Raw genomic sequence first — 23329 nt, 5'->3', positions numbered from 1 at the left:
TCAGTTTTTATTAAATTTATTAAACGTGGCTAAATATAGCAGGCATTTTGAGAGAAAGTGACCTAAATCCTGTTTTTATAACTGAAAATAAATTCCTTCAATGAAGCCCAAAAGACATTAAAAACTAGAAGCATTAGGTGTCAAAAAATCCTTTTTAGGTTTTGGATCTATGATGAAAGACATTCCTTTCCTACAAAAAAGCCTCAATGAATAAATGTGCTCAAATTGAAGGTAGGATTTTCCACAAACTTTTTGGGATGTTTTATGATTCTGCGGTGGGAGTGAATCAAACCAACCTGGCAGGATGGCGAACTGCTTATGGAGTTCGGAGCCAATCTGAGCTGCTAACAGAGGACCATCTTCCTTCTTCAGGATGTCATCTGAATGAAAAACAAATGAGCAAAAACAGAAGACAAATCAACATGCAGCAATAGATATCAGGACGTTTTAAACAGATATTCATTCATTTATAGTTAGACACACTGAAACCCCTTTCTTTTTGGTGTTATGGAAGGAAATACACCTTTTGTTTAATGAAAAAAGGTGAAAGTGAGGTGGGAAGAGGATGACACAAACAGCATTTGCATTTCCTCTCTTCCCTGGTCAAGTTGGATTACAGTAATCTCATTTAGCCCGCTCAGACATATAGAGCCAGAGGGAAAAAAAAAAAAAACCTCCTCTTTCCATTTCCCCCATGTGTTTGACCCAGCAGTGCCAACTGTCTGCGATCACGTGCGCGGCCGTGAATGAAAGCTGAGAGCGTCTCTGAGGGTGTGTGTGCATGTAGGCGAAGGCTGGCGCTGACATGGAGCGGGGAGGTTTGCAGGCACAATGGTGTAGCTGGCAGTGAGCGACGCTAATTACAGACCAAGTACAAACCAAACAAACTGCTCACGGTCTCAATTGCCCCACAGAGCCGACTGTAAGGCAGTTTACAGTCAGGTTTACATCACAACGCTTCACACCCTGTAAGCCAGACAAACTGAGGTTGATGTTTCTGCATCCTGGTTCTGTGTTTCGATGCGGGAGCCTGCTGCAGGCAGGCAGGGAGGGAGGAGGTCCAAATGTCTGTTTTTTAGCTGCAGCAGGAGATTAACACATAAATGAACTTTTTTTTTATTAACCAACTCATTTGCACGTTCTTACACAATATTCATATTGAAATTTTGCCCTTACTGAACCGAGTTTCTGCTTTTAAATGTTTTGTATTCTTCGTGAGAGTGTTTGCGGTTTCCGCCTGCCTCTTCGCTGCTGCTGCTCTGAGATTTCTCAGTCTGAAGCTGTTTGGAACAAGACTGGCATCCCACCACCGGACGTGAACAGCTGGTGGAGAGGGAGCTGAATACAGCTGCACGTCGTAGTATTTTTCCGATTATCACTAAAAAAATCTAGAAAATCTCTGTTGTAGTATTAGCATTTGACTTTTTTTAATATCTTATCTTGAAAATATAAATGTCTGGTCCATATGATGAGGAAACCAGTCAGATTAAAAGCTTGTGTCTGGAGTAATGCTACATATCCATGCGTGTCAGCACACTCTGACTAGACAGTGACTCATTCTACACGCTCTAAGTCTATTATGCAGTCCAAACTTTACTCTGACTCAGGAAGAGAAACTAAGGTTGACAACTTTGGTGTCAATACACCCCCAAAAAATCCTTGACGTGTTTAGATTTCAAATCATTTTTTGAATTGTTTCAGACAGAAAAGGCAAAGAGGAGATGCTCTGAAAAGGGGAAAACCAACACAGAAAAAAGAGGGAGTTAAGGAGAAAGTCCAGAGGCAGGTGGATGCTTTAAGCAGATTAGAATGGCGGTTTAATGGAGCTTAATGAAGCTGTGACAAGACGCTGGCTTAAGCAGAAACAGCTTCTCCAACATGGAAATCAAAGGGTAAATAGAAAGGAAAAGGATGGGTGTCTTTTCTTTTTTTAGATTTTTTTTAGTCGTACTTGTGAAGTGGAGTAAGAAGGGAAAGGTGGTGAATGATTGCTCCAACACTTTATGTTCAGTATCAGAGGACATTTGATACAGATGAGGCAGCCAGTGGGAGAAAGTGAACTGACACACGAGTGTGTTTCAGTGTGTTGTTTTGAGCTTTCAGTAGCAGCTGTCAGATCCGACCAGGACTCCAACTCTGGACCACAGCCTGACACGTAGCATTAGACTTTGACTTCAGATATATTTCTATTCGTGTGTGTGTGACTGTGTGTGTGTGTACTTGTAAAGCTGTTCTATTTAGGCCCTTCTCTGGTATATTCACTAATTTTCTCTTTCACTAACTAATACAGTCCTTCTCTATTGTCTGCAGATTTCATAAGATTTAATTTATGATGTTTTTTTTAGTAATCTATTAATAACAATCTTAGAGATCTGGTGGGTTTCTTTTTCATAAGATAAAGATAATTATTGGAAAGAATCTAGAAGCTTATGTTAAAACTGCTTGAGATAAGCTTCTAGAGAATAATAACTACCAAATTATATAAAACATTTTTTTACTAAAATATTTGAACTATTTATGTGTAAAAGTATCTTTTTTTATTGTTTTCATTGTCAAAAAAAAAATCTGAACTTATGCTTTTACAAAATATTTTGCTGAATTAGCATTATTTAGTGATAACTAAGCTGTCAAATAATCTTACTAATTAATATCAGTATTTCCCTACATGGGGAAGGGAATATATATATATATATATATATATATATATATTATTTTATTTTATTTTATTTTTTGTTTTTTTTTACACCAGCTTGGTCTGGGTAACAACAACATGCTATATAAATGCAAGGAAACCGATTTGATTAAGTTGAACCAATCTGGACAGCACACACACACACACACACACACACACACACACACACACACACACACACACACACACACACACACACACACTCCTCCTGTGGTACAGCGGTAAACGGTGCAAATCTATTAGACATTCAGGCGTCAGGCAGCTTTTCAGGGCTGCTGCAACCCAAAAACGCTGCTTTGTCCTTCGTGGCCTGAATGAAATTAAACTACGGGTTGCAAGTGAACCCTTTTACCCACCAAACAACACACACACACATATACAGACACAGAGCAGAAGTGGGCCAATGCTGCCAAACACAAATAGTGATTATGGAGGGGTTAGAAAGAATTTCTCCCCCCAGCATCCTTGTTCCCTTCCCCCAGGCTCTGACACCCCTCCCACACTTCATTCATCCTTTTTCTCAGCCTCTCTGAGCGACGAATCCAACAACTTTCATATTAAAACAGAAAACCGCACATGTAGGCAACAGTTTACAATTTAGATTCAGCGAGAGAAAAAGAGAGAGACGTTTCTGCACTACCTCAGCATCTCCAGCTGAGTTTATCGGTGGATTCAGCGAAGAGGTGGTGGGAATATTTAATGGAGAGAGGGTTAAGGTGATCGTGTCTCAATGAGATGAGATGGAGGACAGGGTTTCTCTGAAGGCGTTTACATATTTAATGCCTGGAGGCAGCTGATACGTTGGATGTGACCCGTCTGTAGCGACAGGCCCAGGAGAAGCACAACACTTTCCAACAACTGGACCATTTCTTCCACCATTTACCACCTGCACTGGAAAATGTTGGCAAACTTGACGGCAATTGGAAGAAAAGTCATTAATAATGCTTCGACTAGACTTTCGTGGCATGCTGAACAGATTTTCTGAAATCAATATATATATATTTTTTGGTAATATTCTAATTTTCTGAGATGAACAGCGACTTTCTGCAGCTGGTTTTAACCTAGAAGTTCTCAAACTCTGAACTTCAGGCATGTTTTGCTGTGTTTCTGGCAGGTGACAACTGCTGCATGAAAAACAAGAGCGAGCAACATCTGTTTCAGCTTCTCCACAAGTGTGAGATGCTTCCAGTCAAGCGCTTAATTGCAGGTTTTGTTGCAACCCTGAACTCACAACTCACTGTGTGTGAATTTGCTTTATTTTGTCATCTAAATTTGTGAAGCAAATCTAACTTTTATACTGGAATGTAGAGGTGGAAGGAAGGAAACTTTTCAGCTGAATCCTGTAAAGACAGATTGGTATTATCCCCATTATTCACAGACAGCCTCCTCCTTTGTGCAGAAGTCATGTTTCTACAGGTTTTTCACTGCTGAACACACACACACACCGGCGGTTCAAAGACAGCAGCAAGCTGCTCTGCTCTTGTTGACGGCCGGCTGTGCTGGTGGCCGGTCAAAGTTCAAAGCCGCAGGAAGCCGGGAAGCCATACGATGTTCGCTCAAACACACGGACATGCAAGACCCCTGGCTGGGAGTTATGCTCACAAAAACAACTTAGACATGCAGCAGGAACTGGCCTTAGAAATGTTATAAGTATTTATTTTATACAAATGAGTACAAAAGTCAGCCTGCTGGCATCAAATGGCAACTGAAATGTGGCCAGCTGGTTGTTTCAACAAAAAAAAAAGAGAGAGAGAGAAACGACAATCCTCCTGCTCGTCTGCATGTATGTTTGCACGTGTGTGTGTGTGAGGAAATCCGAGCTCTATTATCTGGCATTACAGTCTGGGTTTACCAAAGCTCCATCTGTCCCCGCTGTGTGCTATCTGAAACACACGGGCCAGCGGCTGACATGCACTCACACACCGGGGCCAAACAACAACTGGGTCACAGGGCCAGGAGCGGCCTGCTATGCACCCATCCATCCCCGCACCCAAAGCTCGAATTAGTGTGGCTTAAGACGGGTTGTAAGCAGTCAAACGTTAGATTATTACTGATGTTCACAGGATTCCAGCCGGGCTCAGCCTGGCTCCTCTTCACGCCCTGAAGCGGGGCACTCTCAGAGCAGTTTCACATTTTAGTTCTGCAGGAGTTCGACTGCTAACGTTTGTACGGCCGAGAAGAACAACATTGACGCGCTCCCTGCCGCGAACAAGAACAATGGCTTCGGGCTTGCTCATCTCGGGCGCCGAGCCCTGATCTACTGAATAGTCGGTGGCATCATCATCTCGGCCGAAACAACGCACTAACTGTCCCTCTGTCTACAGTCTGCGCTGCCGTCACATCACAACAGACACACAAGCCCTGCACCAGCTCATCCAAACCACTTCCAAGAACTGCCAATTGGTGGGCTTGATTTACAGTGCAGAGGTGAATAATCTGCACCGAGTAATTAAAGCAGCTTCTGCTTTATGACGGATGGCTCATTAGTCTTGTCAGTTGTGCTGTGGGATCAGTCAACTTGTTGTTGCATGCTAATGAGTGCTTGCTAAACAAAGCAAACTCCATTCTGATCTCGTTAGCTGCATACATGAAGCTTCATTCTGGGCCTGGATTGCATTTTAAAATGAAAACGTCTCAACGAGAGGCTCAGAAGAGCCTTATTAGTGATGGAATCGGGAGCAGAGCTATCGGATTTAATTTTGGATCATTTTTATTTCATGCATTAGATGCTTACATTGTCTCAGTTTGCATTAATTACAAAAAAAAAAATAATAATTAGAGCAGCATTGCTGGTCAACATTCTCACGACGTTTGCCCTCAAATACCACATTCATTCACTCAAAACTAAAATCCTGGTTTGATTAATCTGATTTATTGTATCAGAATGGAAACAATAAATCACAAGTTTTATTCGCGCAAGCAGATTTTAAAGCCACCAAATACCTCATGTGAACTCCCTCCACCCAGAAGCCACAAACTTCGGTACAAGGCATTATAAAACTCCACCTGCCCTCCAGGCTAAAAAAGCACAACGCCAGCTTGTGATCCCACATGATTATTTATGGCTCAAAGGAATTCCCAAATCGCTGGACTACAAAGCGTACATATGCTTGCAGTTCTGTGGGTTTAAGTCTACATCCACTCCTTTCCTCTTTCTCTGCCATTACAGTAATAGCTCCGCTGAGAGCAAAGCCAGCAAATATGACAGCAGCCCTTTTTTAGCTGCCTCCGGCCATAGCTACCAGTCATTAGACTGCACAGAACAAAGACCGTGAAACCTTAGAAAGGGAGCTGGGGGAGGATAAAAAAAATGGAAATGACATACAAAGAGGGTAAGAGGTAGAGAAAGGCAGGGAGAAAGCAGCTAATCCTACTGGGCTGTGTTTTTACTTGCCGTGGAGGAAAAGGAATCACTTATTCCACTGACACTGCTGTTCCTTATGCAGCTGAGTGTTACACCTTAAGATACTCTTAATATTTGAAAATTGTGGGAATATGAGGGGAAATCTGTTAAAAACGCAAACAATTTTCCCACCTTTCTACTGTTTAAACATTGTTTCATTGTATTCATGTGGCTGAACTCAATATTTTCTAATGCAAACACACAGCAACCCATACAAATATTAGGATTAGTGTAAAAACCCTTGAAATAGGTTCATTTTTATTATTACAGTACCGTAATTTCACAACTAATTTGAGAAAAGTCCAGCCTATAACTCAGATTTGTTTCATGTAACTCAGGTATTTATTTTGCATGCTTTTTTTCTTGGAATGTCTAGACGTTTAATTAGTGATACGTATCTGTGACCTCCTGTTTCACTAAAGGCATAAAAGCAATGTAAAGGTAAGAGGACGATTTCTCTTAGCCAGATTAGAAAATGGGAAACACCAGAGAACATCGAACCACTCTAGCAAAGCAGATGTGTTTTAATCTTCAAATCTCTGGAGATTGATGCGAGGCACCCACACAATTGGAGCCATTTTTACAGTTTAAAATAACCAAAACTGTATCAAACGAGGGTGGATGAGGACTGAAGTTTATCTTTATTCCTTTAAAATATGTTTATTAATAACCTATGTTTCACTTCCTTGCCAAAATCTGAAATCTGAAACACGAAAAATTCAGTTCTGACCAGAATTGGTGTCAGGAAGGCAAATACTGATTGATTTGGCTTCCTGACATTAGGAAGCCAAATCCTGATGTCAGGAATTGGTTCTTTTATTTTTTTAATGTTTTCTGGTGATAAAATGTGACACTTACCCTTTAAGGGGAGCCTAGCTAATTAGGTCGCAGATGACTGCTGCTCTTTTTTTGTCTGGGCTTAATCCTGGTTAGTGATCTGAACCAAAAAAATAAAATATAATCAAATATATAGCCCATCATCTTACGAATGACTAGGAGTAAAATGAACCGATTCTGATTAGGTGAATGTTAAGAGACATCCAGCTTTAACTGGATTTGATTTGTTTTAACATGATACACGTGTCTCCTCATTAATAAATCAATTTATTTGATTAGTTGTGCCTCTGCTCCCTCCCTCGGGGATCATGAAAGATTCATTCAGCTTTTCTTTTGGTTTCATTGATTCGCTCCGTTTCAAATCTTGTGCTGCGCTGCCGAATCCGACACAAAATGCAAATTTAACGTCAAATTAGTTCTCCTGAGCTACTTGAGACGCGGCTGCACAGTGTAGACAAAAGGGAAAGGTTGACACTTTGTTGTTTTAGTGTGTGAGCCGGGTTTAGGTCAGCTCAGGAGTCGACTAACATGCCTATAAAAGAGCGCCAAGAGAAGCTTGACGAAATCTCCATGGAATATTGTTTTATTCTCACCAGAGCAAATAAAAAGAGCAGAATAAAACAACACAAAGTCACACAGTGAGAACAGAAGAGAGAGGAAAGAAAAGGGGGGGGAGATGTTGACAGTCTAAGGCTTTGACCCCAACTGACAGGAGGAAACACTATTAATGGGCTGAATGTGATTAACATGCTGTCAGCGTGCTGCTCAGAGTACTGTACGGAGGACAGAGCGGGCTCACATGACCCCGCACTTTGCTTCGACAACACGCGACCCGAGGACACGATGCACCGTCCACCTCAGATCTGATTATGTAAGCTTCCGATGTTGCCTTCGGCCGGAAAAGCACCTTTGTGCAACGAGACGAAAATCAATTTTGGAAAAAGACGCCAGGTCAGGAAAACGAACTCAGAAATGGTTCTGAGTGGCACTGTTAAAACACCAGCAGGTTGTGAAACAGAAGGACTCTAGACGAGCTGCAGAGGGCCACAGTTCAGGTGGGAGAAGCTCAAATCAGTTGGGCACTTCAGAAATTTGGACCTTGTTTGTCACAAGTCAGAGTTCATGAGACGTTTGAGCTAAATACAGGACTGTCCTGACAGAAAACCTGCTAAAAGTTGCAAAAGACTCGCAAAAGACTGGAGGTTTGCAGCCTTAAGCAGTCAGAGTAAGAGTGGCCCAGTCAAAGTCCCCACCAAAATAAGCAAAAACATCAAACTCCCGATGTGCAGCTTTGACAGAAATGTTCTCCAAAACTTTGTAGAACAAAAACTTGTTCTGGAAAGTATTGGCTCAGGATGCATCAAACACTTTTCGAATTTGGATTTGTAAAAACTAAATTAAAACCCAAATTAATTTCTTCTACTTATCGTATATCCTGGTTTGAGTTTCACATAAAATTCTGTGAAAAAACCATTGAATTTTGTGATTGTAGCAACACAAAAGGAGAAGAAATGCAAAGCTTTGCAAGACAATTGTAACCGGATGCTTCAGGATGTCGATTTCAAAATGTATGCTGGTTAACACCTTATATTGAAACAAGACGAAGTCATAATATTCGATGGACAACCATAGAGACTGCACATGATGACAAGGCAGCACCACCCCATTAAAATAGTTTACTTTCTTGTTCATTTGCACTTTTCACACCAACTTGAAAAGCTCATGAAACAAAAACTTCAGCCCCTATAGTCTGGTAATGTACATATAAAGCCAAACTCAGTAATTTAGAACAGAATCTGAGGCATTACCTACTTTAAAGTTTATTCCAATTTCAAAACAAATACAGGAAATTTTAAAGGAAAGATTTGAAAGTTGAATTTGTTTAGACTCATAATAAAGTCGACATGACATATTTGTGCATTTTTATTTTTGAAAAATACATTATTTCTCTGTCTGAACTGAATGCTAAGATGCAGAAAAATCACCTTCTAAATTTCCACCGTCTCATTAGTCATCATAAAACCTGTTTTAACACAACACAGACTCGTCCGCCAGCTGTCAGAGGAAACAGACACCAGAACTCTACCTGTTATCATCTTCAGCTGCAGCCACAGCCTGGTGATTTCATGGCACAGTTGAGATACTCTGTTTAGAGCCATTGTTCTGCAGCCACATGCATGCCCTCTCACGCACACACACGCACGCACGCACACTGAGCTAAAAGAGACTCAAAAACATCCAAAGTTTCTGTCATAGAACATCCCGGTGGAAGTTAAGGCCGTCCATTCCGCAGCAGCCGAGGATTTCAGCCTCTTCCTGAGCTGTCACCGAACAGCGGAGCTCTGCGCAATCCCCCTTCCACACACAGATCTCTCACATGCACACGCACGCACACGCACACACACAAACACAAACACACTCCCACAGTGTGTGCCAGCAAGGGGAGGAGGAGATTCAAACGGTCCGCCCCTGGTTTCACATAACACACTTTTTCCACAGGGAGACCAGACACAGCATGGAAATCTGCAGAAATATAAATTATGCTTCAGTTTCCTGCTTCGATTTAGGAGTAAACAGTAAATGCGATAATGATTAGTGTTTGTAATGAATGTCGAAGTACGTGATCTGGCTTTATTGTGGCTCAATGGTATGAAGTGCTGAAGATTATGACCCCCCAAAAAAATCTAACAAAAATTGTAAAGCGCAAAAAGAAAGTCTTCCTCTGTCTTTTCAAATCTTAATCGTGTTTTTTCTCCTCCATTCAGCGGGACAAACTTTCCCACAAACAAACAATGCCAGTGATGACAGCAGGGGGACCCAGCCTGCCACACACTGGTGGCTGCATGAACGGCCAATTCAGAGCTTCAGTTTCAAAGATGCAGCCCTGCAGAGACAAAACGCATTTTTCAAATGTTTGTTTCCTCAACACCAAGCCAGTTTTCACGCAAAGCTCCACTGCCCCTCTGAATGACGGCACATGGCGTGCAAATACAAAAAAAACTAATAATCTGCTTATTGAAGCAGATCTATCTTTGTGTAAATTAGGATTAGAAAAAAGATATATATTTTTTGTAACTGGTAAAAAAAAACAAAAAACAAGAGAAATCTTCAGATTCTGCCGACTGACACAAAGAGGTTAATCCATCTTTACACGACCTGAACACAAACGTTGCCTTCAAGTTCTGTCTAAGATTCTCAAACTGTGCCGGTATAATAGAAAACAATTGGCATCATTAAGTCCGGACAAGTCATGAGGTTCATGAGGTCAGTCATGCATATTTTGGCAAGAGGAAAACCGTAAAAAGTCCCGATCCCAGTTTGTCGCCAGTCATGTAGAGGACGGCGCTGACATGTGGATGAGAGCTGACTGGTCAGATGAGATCAAAACCTCCCATCTTCACCAGCATCCTGTGTGAACACAGTTATCTCTACTGAAAAACACGGCGGTGGCAACAACAGACGTTGGAGATGCTTTTCATGCTAAAATATAAATTCAAAGCTGTGTTTGCATTTAATAAGTACTTCCTAAAAATTAAACGGGCTTATTTGTAGTTGTTTGCAATTAAAATCACTCATTTCGTGTTGCTAATTTAGAAATATTTACAAGAAATTTTGCAATGTTGGCTGAGGAAGCAGTGTAGTGAAGTAAGACATACTGCCACCTGCAGGTGGGAGTTAGCATCGCTTAAACCCAATGTTTTTGAACATTTTTGTGGAAAATTTGTTATAAACTCTCAACTATGCATTAGTACAAAAAGGTGCAGGGATCTATTGATCTGGGGGACTAAATTATGCAACATGGTAGCATATAACTGTTTTGATTTGAGTGATAAAATAATATTAAAGCGCACAACTGATTTATTTATGTGTCACACTATAGTTGAGGGCCACACAACGACCTCTGATGGGCTGGATTTCGCCCCGGGCCTCCAGTTTGACACATGTGCTTAAGATGTTCAAAGTATCCACCAAAAAACACTTTCTGCTCCAATTATTGCAAAAGGCTTTCTGAATTTATATTGTTGAAAAACATCATCATAAGGCCTTTATGCTCCATTTCATAATTATGCGCAACATTGTGTTGCTTTTGCAGACGTCTGTACAATGGGACAGGCCACACTGTTTATACCAGGTCTTCACATTCCCCTCACAACGTTAGACACACGTCAGAGTCATCTTATTACCGTGCACAGAGCTTGTATTCATCTGATGATTATGTCCCTGATCAGGCATATTAAGTCCACATCACAAATAGATTTCTTATATTGAAACCAAGTAGAACCAGTCTAATTCGATTAGAACAAAAACAGCGTATGTTTTTTAATCATCTCAACTTGTTTGCATTGGTTCCGTATGAATTTTAGCAATCCGTCTGGGCGAAAATAGTAAAAATGAGATTAGGCACAAAGAGATGAAAGACAATGCCAACGAGAATTGGCGTTTGACTTGGCCTAAATGCCTAAATGAATCTCATGTTGAGAATCCGATTATCGCTAAATGAGATTCAGGGGCTTTTTTACATTTCTTAAACACGCCAAAAGCTTGTGTACACTGCAGGCCGTTCAGGGTGTGTACTCTCATCGTGAGACTTAGGTGATGGAGTAAGTTGGCCATGGGATAAAGGCAACAAATGCTTTTAAAAAAGCATTTCTGTTACCTTTAAAAGCATTTTTGCCTCACAGATTTCTTCTTTTTTTTCGCCAGGTAACAGGGCATCCTGATGTTCTCAAATGTTCAAATGACACTCCAATATTTCAGCTGTATAAACTAATTCAATAAGAGTAGCACAAGAGAAAATTTGCACCCGAGTCTGTTATGTGGGATGTGAAGGAGACTGCTGCGGAAAGCTATTTATTGTTAGAACGGACGTGATGCAGACTGCAGGCAGAGCAGCTTCCAGGTGAAGTTTTAGTTTAAGAAATCTTCTGTTTTTAAAGAAGAGACGCTGCTGAACTCTTCCGTTTTGCGATCAAACACTACCGGCCTGTTGCAGTGTAAACAGGAAGACACCAATTCAGAAATGACTCACACAGGCTTGAAACTGAGTTAAATAAAGTAGGAAACACAGACAATGCTGCAGAGGTTGGAACAACACACTTGTCAATACCTGGTTGCTTTTAAAAAAAAAAAAATTCTGGATTTAGCACTGTAAGTCTTTTAAAACCACTTACACGACTAAACTCTCTCGTTATCTTTACATATCATAGTTTGCAGATGAAGAGATTCGGTAGCAGGAAGCAATTAGGTCAATTTTCTGTTTCCCTTTGACCAAACGTATAACTTCGCCTCCTTCAAAGTTCACATTAACGTGACAGAAAGCAGCCTGAACCCATCAACGCAGCCTCACTTCTGCTGCCACTGTGACAGCCGACTCCTGTATCCATAAAACACAGCACCCGAAGTATCAATATTTAGCCAACAGTTAATGTAATTCTATTTTTATTGTTTTATAATCCAGCGCCGTCTTTGAGGTCCAATATAACCGCGTTTAAAGCCCATTATCCTGCCTGCTGGGGTGGAACTTAATAAAGCAGATGACCAATATCCTCTTTTAACAACAAAAGGTGTTTGCTGCCGGCTGATCCCTTCAATTATATACTACTACAGCTGAAAAAAAATATACATCTTTATTCCTAATTTATGTATTTTTGGTTGATACGGCTTTGTTAAAATGCCAGGTTCTACGACAAAAGAAAATAAAGAGACCAGAACAAATATTTTTAAAGCATTTCCATGTAATGCGGCATGAATGCCATGCAATTTACATTTTAATTTCAATAACTGTTAGGGAGAAATGTACAAAACTTTGGAGGGAAGTAACTTTTGATTTAAGTTCAGCATTCTTCACCTGAAGTAAAGTCTCTGTTTTATCAGATCAAAAACAGAGACATACTGTAAAGAGAGCAATTATGAGAATAAGAAACTGGTTTTGTAAAATCATCAGATGACTAGAAAGAGGAAGAATTGCCACAAGAAATAACAGACAACTCAGGGAAATACCACAGGAAAACCAAAAAAAAAAAAAAGAAAAGAAAAACAGCTGACAATTATAAGTCAGGAGACTTCGGTTGTGGTGCCATAAGTTTGTTTTTCTAAACATAATCACCTCTGCATATTTTCCAAAAAGTTTTCTTAAAAATGTCTGCTGACCGTTGCCTAATCCATATATGCATTGTGATTTCTTAAACCTGAATGGGAAGGAAATTAAGTATTTCCAGAGTTTTGGGAACTTTTTAAAGTATTATATGACTCGACAGCTTTTATTTTGCTGTTTTAAAAAGGGAGCGGTGCTTAATAATCTTTTTTCTTTAGTGAACCATTGTTACCTTCAAGAAAAACATTTGCTGTCATCATTGCTTTTCATCAAAAAGGTATTTAAAGGCAAAGGCATTGCTGCTGGTACAACTGCATCCAAATCAACAATTTATTGAGTTGTCCAAAGAATTAAAAAAAAAAATCAAGGATCCGTTTTAGAAAAGAAAACTTCAGAAAGTTCACCAAATGGCAGAGCTTTTAAAGATGATTAGGGGTGAAGAGGTGATGTTGGGTTTATCAGAATTTTATTTTGCAGCCAGTCAGCTTCAAGGTTCAACATGTTGTCATGGATACGGACATGGTCTTCTACCAAGATCCAGATGAGACTTTCTGTCACCTCAAACCAGTCTGTCCATTTTCCTCTGACCAGTAATACCAGCAATACATTTTTATCCACACAACTGCTGTTCACTGGACATTTCCAACTTTTCAAACCGTTCTCTGTAAACCTGACAGGTGCTTGTTCATAAAACTCCCATCACATCAACTGTTTCTGAAACATACAGACCAGTTCATCTAGCACCATAACCTTTTTTTTTGTTCCTCTTACTGATACTCAGTTTGAACTTCAGCGGTTTTCAATGTTTCAATGTCAAAATTTTATATCTTCAGCACCCAGAACAATTTTAATGAGAAAAACATGATGTAGAGCTGAAACATAGCACCGTCTTTGTCTGTGACACACGAGTTGCAGCTAAAAATAAATCCCCATCATGTCTAAATACAGACCAAAGCTCCCAGAAATAGATCAGGTTAGCCATGTGGAAACACGCAAAGGTGTCAAGAACCAGAAACCATCAAGAAAATGCTTTGCTCTTCTCACAGAAGTCAAGAAGTTTGTTCAGTTGTGGACAAATATGTAATTTTTTATGTCACAAATATGTAATGCAAACACACACACACACCTCTTCAGTCGTCTTACGCAAAGATCTCCAGGAAACGACTACTTTTACTGTGCCACCTTCAGTAAATAAGGATGTTGGACACAAACATTGAAAGTGTTCGTATGTCTGGTTGTTTCGATTTAAACTCCTCCTCACAGCGCTTCCGTCAGGGCATTTTTCTGAAGGAGAGAGACGAAAAACAGCTGACCCGAACGCTTCGGATAAACCAAAGAGAAGCTCAAATATTTGCTCAGAGAGCAACTTTATATGGACTACAATGTGTCTGTAAACTTTAAAAGACAGCTGCTGTTGTTGGCTCATCTGAGATCATAAAACTGGAAAATAAGAGAGGACATCTTATTAAAATAAGACTCTTAATAATGCAAATTATTTGCAGGCTATTAGGAAATCCAGTCATTTCAGGCATAGTGAAACTAACAGAACGAACGACCAAAATCCCCCTTAATTGCTTCAGAGATTATCTGGAAAGAAAAAAAAAAAAAGGTAATCATGTGGCTTAGTAAAAACAAAGGATATTAAACATTTCCTGCAAAGTCGCCAATTTATTTTGGCTTAGATGTACCTTTTAGATTAGCTACAGCTATAAATTAGACACTTTAAAAAGACACTTTAATGTCTTTTTTTAAAGATGAAATCAAGTAAAATCTTAAGCGTTTAAATGACATCAAAAGTTCTTTACTCATCACTCATGTCTGTAAAACTTACTGTGCAGCAGCTGGCAGCAGTGCGTATATCTGTAAAAGCTCTTCATTTCCTCCACAGTAATGGAGACAAAGCTCTCCTTTCCACCGCCTTTCTTCAAATCCTTGCTCTCCACCTTCTCCCTCACCGTCTCCATCTCCTCAGGTGGAGGGACGGATGGACGTCGGCGAGCTTTTATTCTGCTCTCCTCATCCCGTTTGCAAACTCTCGCTTTCTGCTGCGCACCTGTCAAGACGCCCCGTGTGATCACGTCACTCCTGTTTTCTGCCACCCCACCCTTCGGCGACAACATGTCCTTTCAACCCGCGGTGTGTTTGAGCAGCGCCAGTTTGATGCAGATAAATGGAAATACCATCAGGTACAGTTTGCTAGGGATTATTACGGAGGTGGTGGCCTCCGCTAATAAGATGGGAAAGCTGCCATCTGCATATGCATGAAAAGTTGAGTGGAAGGAAAAAAATGTGGTAGAAAAAAAGCATCCATGAACTTGTGCTCAAATATTGTGATATGTAGGTCCATCACAATTAATTAAAAATATAAATTTAAAAAATTTGCAATAAATTCAAAAAGTGAAATGAGTAGTTTTATTACAAACAAGTGATATATAACGAGGAGTTTTTTATGTTAATTTTGATAAACAGATCTCAGCAAAACTTAAACTTGGCGTTCCTTCACAACCCTCTAAAGGCCTGTTGCAAACTCAGGTTTTCTTTCCACTAAACTTTCCACTAACATGCTTCAATATGCTAGGACTAACCAGAGTTTTCTCTGCACAAAGTGCTCCATCAGTCACTCACACATCTGCACACAACTGCACAGCTGGCTGAAAGAAGGTTTTTAAATCACCAGAATCCCAATCATGGCATTGAAAATATAGGAACTTATCGCTAAGTTAAGCTTGGTGTTTTTACTCAAGGTTACAATATCTGTGTTTGAGCTCAACGCTTTGGCATCTTGTCTCAAGTATATTCATCATCAGAGAAGTTAAAGATCTTGTAGGGAGCCTCATCAGCAGCCATGTTACACATTACAAAACAGTAGTGAATGGAAAACAGGGGACAAATTGGATGAAACTGCATATTTAAATGCTTCTAGAAGAAAAGTAACCCTTAAAATTGACATCCCAAATCATTGAAGGTATCATAGTCCAACCAGGAGCCTGGCTCTCGGCAAATATTTGAGCTGGCTCTTAAAATTGCATTACAAAAAAGTCACAAATTCATGGAAGAGTTTTCCAAATTTCTTTACTTTTTCACCGGTTTTGGCTGAACAGCTTCATGCAGCACATAAATCATCTACAAACTCATTTGCTACACCTAAACAGAGCTTTTTTCCAACCCTGTTCAGACAAAGCACGCTCAGTCGCCAGTCCACGCAGACAGAAAATGCAACACTCACCTTGCGTGTTTGTCTGTGTGGATTTATGAGCCTTTGTCATTTCTGCAGTCTGACGGCTGCGGCAGAGCCAGGCGCACATGGCGAAGGTAAAAGGTCGACTTCACCTGCCAGCCAGCTGACTTGTGAACGCACGTCTACGCCGGCGAAATACCGACTGGTGGGGTGAGATCTCCAATTAGCCGCTCGCAGAGGTCATATCAGCTAATCAGTAACAAGGCTCAAACCAAAAGTCCACTAGTGCCCCTCCTGGTCTGCCGAGCGGAAAGAGTCGGACCTGATCTCTGTTTTGATAAAGACGCGGACACGTTCGTGCCGCAGAACCAGCGGGAGTTTAACACCGGGATTGTTCTTATACGTTTAAAAAAAATACAAGCAAAACACAACAGGGGAGTCCCGTATCTTCCCTGCTGTTAGGAAATCCTGTTCTGTCGTCTCGCCACTTTATTTAAAAAAAAAATCAGCTACAGGAAACTGATAAAGTTTCAAGAAGAATGGATAAAAAGCGGAGGTTTTCAGATGTAAAAGCTTCACAGTTACTTAGCGCGATGGACACTAACCTCTTCTCCAGGTCGGTGTGTGTCGGGTCAGGAGGCTGATCGACACACACACGTCACGCAGCAGCTGGAATAACTCTTGGCTCTCTTGAATCAACTCCAAAAGAGACATTTTTTTTAACCATACCGTATTTTTTAAATAAATATAACAATGTAAACTCAGTTCCTGCTGCTTTACATGTCCCCTTTCCCTCAGTTTGGCAGCGGTGTATGTGTCTAGTGAGTGTGTGGTTATTTATCTAACTTCATGAGTTTATCTCAGGAAAAGCAGGGTGGAGGGTGGGCAGGGACAAGAATCCCCCCAACAGCTAATTATACCATCGGAGCATGTGTGTGTGCGTGTCTCTAGACTACAAAAAAAAATAAAATTTCAAAATGGACACAAATCGTGCACGTTACGGCATTTACATTCACACCCCCGTTGCTCAGATACCCCTAAATAAAATCCATTGCAAGCAATATCTTATTACAGAAGTTGATCAATTAGGACATTTTAGAAAGTCAAACCTAAAATGTAAAAACTAAAACCATACTAGAAAACACATTCAACAACTTCAACTGCTTTCAAATGTTTTTTTTTGTTTTTGTTTTTTTTTATAAATCAGAATTAAAATAATCTTTTATAATGGAAAAAAAACCTACAAAAATTCCCATTTTAATAAATGTTAAATGAATTTCATTTTGTCTGGACAATTAGATGTACTCATCTATCCATTGCCAGTGATCAAAAAAAAAAAAAGATACTACATGTAGCTTTAAAAGTAATAAAATTGTTGAAAACGACATTAACACCCAGCTTTTCTGTGAAGAATGTCAGGACATGGAGTAACATAAAATATTCTTTTTAAATACTGATCAATAACCAGATTATTTTAGGCCACTGAATTTATTATTTCATAAAGAAAGTGTAATATTTTTGCTTTCTGAAACCATGTGGCAGTTTTGCCCTTCTCAATAAAATCTTAAATGAGTTCAATTCCCTCTCAGGACAGCTGCTGTTCGGAAACAAATGGTCAGAGCTAGAGCTGGGATTATTACTTTGTGATCTTAAATGACACAAAAGTGCATCTGAGAGGGCCTTCATTCTTAGGAATGAAATAAGTGAATAATAAAAAATATATAGGGGAAAAAAACATGCGATCATCTTCTCTCCTGTGATGCAGCGGAGTTTCGAAACGCCGCCTAACGTGTTTAAAGCCTAGACAGCTTTACGTGATCCTGTCAGCTACAGCAGATCTAATCATTCCCAACAATCTGAAGCTCATTTTTTAAATATAGCTTTTTCCGTCGCTGCCAATCTCCTGTGCCCCCCCGGCACTTCCAGGCACTGCTTCGAAGTTACGGCTACTAAATGAATGACATAAGAAATTACACTGGTGCCATCTGCAAAAGGTCTCCACCTCCTTTAGACGATTGCATTATCTCTGCCTTACCTAATTTATCATCACACAATCGCACTGACATTCCCACTTTGCGACTTCAAAGGCAACAGGAAAAGTCTGCTCATGCACTTTTCATTATCTGGTATCCTGCACAATTTGATTTATTAATGAGTGAAGCAGAACAGTCGGGAGTTAAGTTGTAACAAAAAGATGAATTGTTCCAAATTTTTTTCCCCCGCCGTGTTGAGAACGCAGTGTTCTCAAGACAGCCAGGAATTGATTTATCACATAACAGGATGTGAATATATTCATATGTGTTTCTGTCTCGCCCAAATATTATTAGTACTCTTATTTCTCATCCGACAAAGCAAAAGAGTTTTACGCACAACAAGCTGCAAGGGCAAAAACACAGATTTCCAAAAAACTAAATTGCTGCAACATTAACACATCCTGACCAAGCTGAAGCTAAATGATACGGAGTATGAGGGCCAAACTAACAGAAAATTACAAAATGAAATGAGAATATAGTCGTAATATCACGAGAAATTACACGAGAATCAAGTAATAAAATTTCAAGAAGTCATAATGTTACGAGAATAAAGTTTTAACATTACAAGAATAAAGTTGAAATAGTATTAAAAGGAAGTCGTAGGAGAACAAGAATAAACTACAACTTTATTCTCGTGATTTTATTTGCCTTTTTATTTTCTGAGCATGATGAGCCTAACACTTTGTCGTAAAATGATGTACAAGTCACAGAGAGAAAGAAATTTGGGAAGCGTAGAGAAAAATAAGAAAAATTATTAAGGGAAAGTCTCTGTTAAAGTCGTATTTATTGCAAGTGGGTTGATGTAAAGTCGCATATTTTGGCAAATCAGGCCATTTGAGCAGCTATGAAATGAAAATAGATCATTTCATTAGGAAGAGAGCCGAGGAAGACGTTTTTAACCCAGCTGTACTGTGATTCAACACATGCAACTATCTTTGCACTTTAAATGACTTTAATATACTTCCATAATTAGGTATTTGAGCAAAGAGAATAATTCAATAAACTTTGGAAAAAACTGTGACTTATCAAATTGTATAAAAAGTGAAACACTGATTATTTTCCATCCATTATTTTTTTTACATTTTGCTGATGATGTTTGAATTATCTGTCAATAGGCAAATTTTCCAAAGAAAAGTCTGTCCACTATTTAGTCACACTATAAAAAAAAGTGCCACAATTTCCTCCACTGCATTTGTTTTTCTTTAGAAAAGCAATTTATGAATTCAGACAGTTTTTCCGCCAGCTTGGTACCGCCACATTTTGTGACTAAAAGGTTTACTTTAGTATTCTTTTAGTGAGTGAACACGCTAAAAGCACACTAACTGAGAGAAACCAATATAATGAGAACATTCTGGACAAACGTTTTCACGGTCAGACATGATAAAGGTTAGGCATTTTTGGCTCCAATGACAAGAATTAATGTTCGGGAGAGTCAAACTGAGGATGTGAAGTGTAAGAATGACGTAGCAATTGTCAAGAAAGGCGGTGGCAGCATCGTACTGAGGGGTTGTTACATTGCCAGAGTTGCTGTTGCAAAATAATACAATAAATAAATAAATAAAAAATCAAACCAAAACTGTGCATCAATTTCCAGAAATTAGCACAATTTTGTTTTAGAATGACAAATCTTAAAAAGATCATTTTAAAAAGTCTGGCACATAATAAGTGTTGGCTACTGAGATTTATTTTCTAAATAAAGAAATAAAATGTGCAATACAATTAGGAATTAAATGTATTGCACTTAAAATAAACTTACAAGTTGAGGAAATTTTACCGCCATCTTTTTATGTTTATTTATTTATTTGTTTTGTGTGATTTTACGGGCTTTTATTGCATACATGATTCCGAAATGTCTCAAACCAGATTTAAGGCAAGAAGTGAAAATGTTGACAAAATCTGAAGACGTAAAGAGGAAAAAATGACAGAAAACAGAGGCTCTTCTTACCACCGACTGTTGACAACACCTCCACCGCCTCGTCCACCTCGTCCACCTCGTCCACCTCGTCCACTTCCTCCACCTCCTCCATCACAGATGCCTTTTGTCCCATATTAACTGGACTAAAAACAACAACAACAACAAAAAGCTCTCAGCAGACTTCTCTTCACATGCAAGTCGCAGCCTGTAGCAACGCAATAAACGAATGCAGCAAATGTATATTTATCAAACTGCGCAGAGCTAAAGTTCAGACGTGCGAGCGCCCTGCGAGGAGTACGGCTCAGGTGAAACTCCTCAGAAGGAATAACGAGAAGAGAAACAGACGGATGCTTATTTTGGTCAGCTGAATGAAGAGCGGGAGGGGAGGAGGAGAGGAAGGAAGGGACACTGAAGGCAGTTCTGCAATCGCATAACACATAATGACCTCCATGATTCTGCTCTTTCACCCGCTTTAACAACATTACAGCTGCTAATGTGATGAGCCTCTTCGATGTAGCTGAGGTTAGCTTTGCACTGTGTGATCATCTCAGGGTTTCGTTTAAAACAAAACTAAACTAAGAAAGTCGCCTATTTCTACTAAATTTGACTCATTTCTCATCATTTCTGTAAAAATTCCAAATATTGCTCAGTTCAGGTTTTTCCACTTTGAAAGTTTGGTGTTTTATCTCATGGATCCCCACCTGATTGATTCTGGTAAGAACAATCAACACAAATTCGTCCAATTCCCCGTCCAATCATCCCCACAGAGGGTCCTTTCATTGCCTTGACAATACAGCAGCATGCTCACAGTCATATGGACTAGGATCTTGTGACGTGGTGATATGCCAGTCTAAATACAGAACAAGGCGAGCGAGCTCCATGTGCAGCACAATGTGACGCTTCTGTTAGTCAAGTTTTTTTTTTTTTTTTCAGATGTGGCCAAAGAAAGGGGGGAGTCCAGAGGATACGGAAACAGAGGAATCAGCAGATTTTAAATGGGCGTAATTTCCAGAAAAAAAAAAAAAAAAAAAGGGAACAAACTCACTTTTGGTTTCAGTTTGGCACGGAGACGAATGTTTATCCGGAGACATTCTGGGTTCTGTCTCAGCGCGGCAGCTTCATGACCAGATGCAAGGAGAAAACGCACAACATTTGTGAAAAGAAAGGATAAAATTGACATGAAAAATACTGCGTGCAAGTTATTGGTGAATGAGTTGATCTAATCAATCATTTTCACAGGATGATGTATAGAAGTGAAAAGTTGAGGGTTGTTCAAAAGTTGAGTGGAAGAAAAAAAACAACATGGACAGTAGCACCCTTCCTGGATTTTTAAAGCAGAACCAATTCGACTGAGGCAGCGTGTGCGTTCCTTAACACCAACTTGGAAGAAGTGATGAAGAGTAGATTACATTTTAAAAAGAGAGCAAAGCTTTTTCTTGTAGAGTGAGGACTGAACGTTGCTAAAAAAAAAAACAAAAACAATTATTGGCAAAAACAAACAAACAAAAAATACAATGCTAAAAATATTACTCTGTGTAATTTATCTAATCGTGAAGTGAGTTTTCTGAATTATTGGTGATATAAGTTCAATTTTGATGCACTTCTAATTTGCATGTATGCATTTGCTTGTGTGTTTACCTGAATGTAACACCCTGAATGTAAGGCTGCAGGAAAAGCAGATTTAAGCCAATAGGGGGGCCATTGATTTATCTTCCATATTTGTGACTTATATATAAAGCAATTATTATGCTCTTCAATAGAGATATACCTTTGATAATACTTTTCCAACAAATTACTTTGCTGTTATGTAAAGCAACAGATAAAACTTTGTGTTTTTAGAGAACTAGATTTTTAAATGGTGAACGCTTTCCTTAACGCTTACCTGCTTGCTTAGTAGTCCGCCTCCGCCTCCTCAAGTAGTTGGATCCAGCTGAGTCTTCTAAATTGTGTTAGCTTAGTTCCTGCTCTGTGTCTTTTTAGGTTTTGATTCAGTTTATAATAGTTATTAATAGCTCATTTCTAACTATGACATGCGAGATTACAGTGAGCGCAGCAAGAAATATGCAGGGCCGTTTTTGAATCGTTTTCAGCTGCGGAAAATATTTTCTGTTATTTACACCGTAAAACCTGCAGATGTCACTAGAGAGCCACAAACAGAAACTATTAGCTTGATTTCTCCACATTTCTGAGAATAAAAATTTGTCACGCTTACATTTTGACAACTAGTCTTTTTGACCATTTCTTAAAGATAAAAATACAATTTTCCTGTAGAAAAAAAGCAGAGTTGTCTTATAGTTATTAAAGTTGAAATATCAGGATCAAGTCCGGGAATATAATAATTTCTTTCAGTGTCCTTTTCCATGCTTAACTAAAGCAAAATCGATGAACATACTTTCCCAGACTGTGTAGCAACCCCGTGGAAAATTTCTGAAAAGTAGCTGCCCCAAATTTCCCTGAATTTTCACAACCTGCATACGTTTGCATATAAAATGTTTTAGGAAAGATTGACAGGCATTGAGACAAATTTAACAGAGGCAATCAGCTTCAAACATGTAAGATGATGTACAAATATGAATTAAATATTTTACATTTGTATGTGGTTCTTCGCAAAATCCCCAAAACTTTGAGCCTGGACTCATATTTCCAGAGTGGGGCGCTCAACTCAGTTCAGGCCTACTCTTAAATGCAAAAATTTGTACATTATTATTTTCCTCCCTAAAAATTAAATGCTTCATGTGTTAATTTCTGTGGATGTTATCTACTCGGTTTTGAGCTAGTTAAATCCTCCCTCCATGTATTTAACCGCACGTATTATAACCCAGTCAGATGTTACATCCCTCCATTGCCTTGACAGCCATATTGAACATCCCTATGTATAAAAGCGTGTCAAGTTTGTAATAAGAACCCAAGACTTGGTCGGAAATGTTGGAATTGTCCTTCAAAATAAAATAGAATTTACAAAGTAGCTTGTTTCAACTTTCAATTTGAGCTCAGAACAGTAGTATTCAGCTTTGATGTGGCATTCCTGTTTAGTATATGGAAAATCAGATTCATATCTATGGGGAAAATCTTTAGAACCTGAAATGTTTTAAGGTCTACTGCTTCCGTCTTCAGACCTTCCAGAATTAGGCTTTTATTTTGTAAGCTTCAACCAGAACGTACGGTATTTTATTGCGT

General features: G+C 39.3%; 1 protein-coding gene across 6 annotated transcripts in view; it reads right to left on the bottom strand.

Annotated features, from left to right (window-relative positions):
- The window catches only part of mcf2la (mcf.2 cell line derived transforming sequence-like a), a 38539-nt gene extending 18260 nt beyond the window's left edge, over nucleotides 1–20279 (bottom strand). For 2 of the 6 annotated variants that reach the window (XM_008426963.2, XM_017302715.1), the window contains exons 1-2: nucleotides 14858–15016; nucleotides 297–380 (exon numbers count right to left, since the gene is read on the bottom strand). In XM_008426963.2, the coding sequence (XP_008425185.2) occupies nucleotides 297–380; nucleotides 14858–14990 (217 nt within the window). In that variant the 5' untranslated portion in view covers nucleotides 14991–15016. Of the gene's footprint in view, nucleotides 1–296; nucleotides 381–9018; nucleotides 9258–14857; nucleotides 15017–16252; nucleotides 16347–16809; nucleotides 16934–20182 lie in introns of those variants that run through there. The other 4 variants (XM_008426939.2, XM_017302709.1, XM_008426946.2 and 1 more) reach the window with 4 other exon arrangements.
- Nucleotides 20280–23329: the final 3050 nt, after the last annotated feature.

The sequence above is a fragment of the Poecilia reticulata genome, linkage group LG2 (genome assembly GCF_000633615.1).
Source record: "Poecilia reticulata strain Guanapo linkage group LG2, Guppy_female_1.0+MT, whole genome shotgun sequence".
Classification (NCBI taxonomy): Eukaryota; Metazoa; Chordata; class Actinopteri; order Cyprinodontiformes; family Poeciliidae; genus Poecilia; species Poecilia reticulata.
Note: the sequence above shows the minus strand (reverse complement) of the source record. Positions and strands in the feature narration are given on the sequence as shown.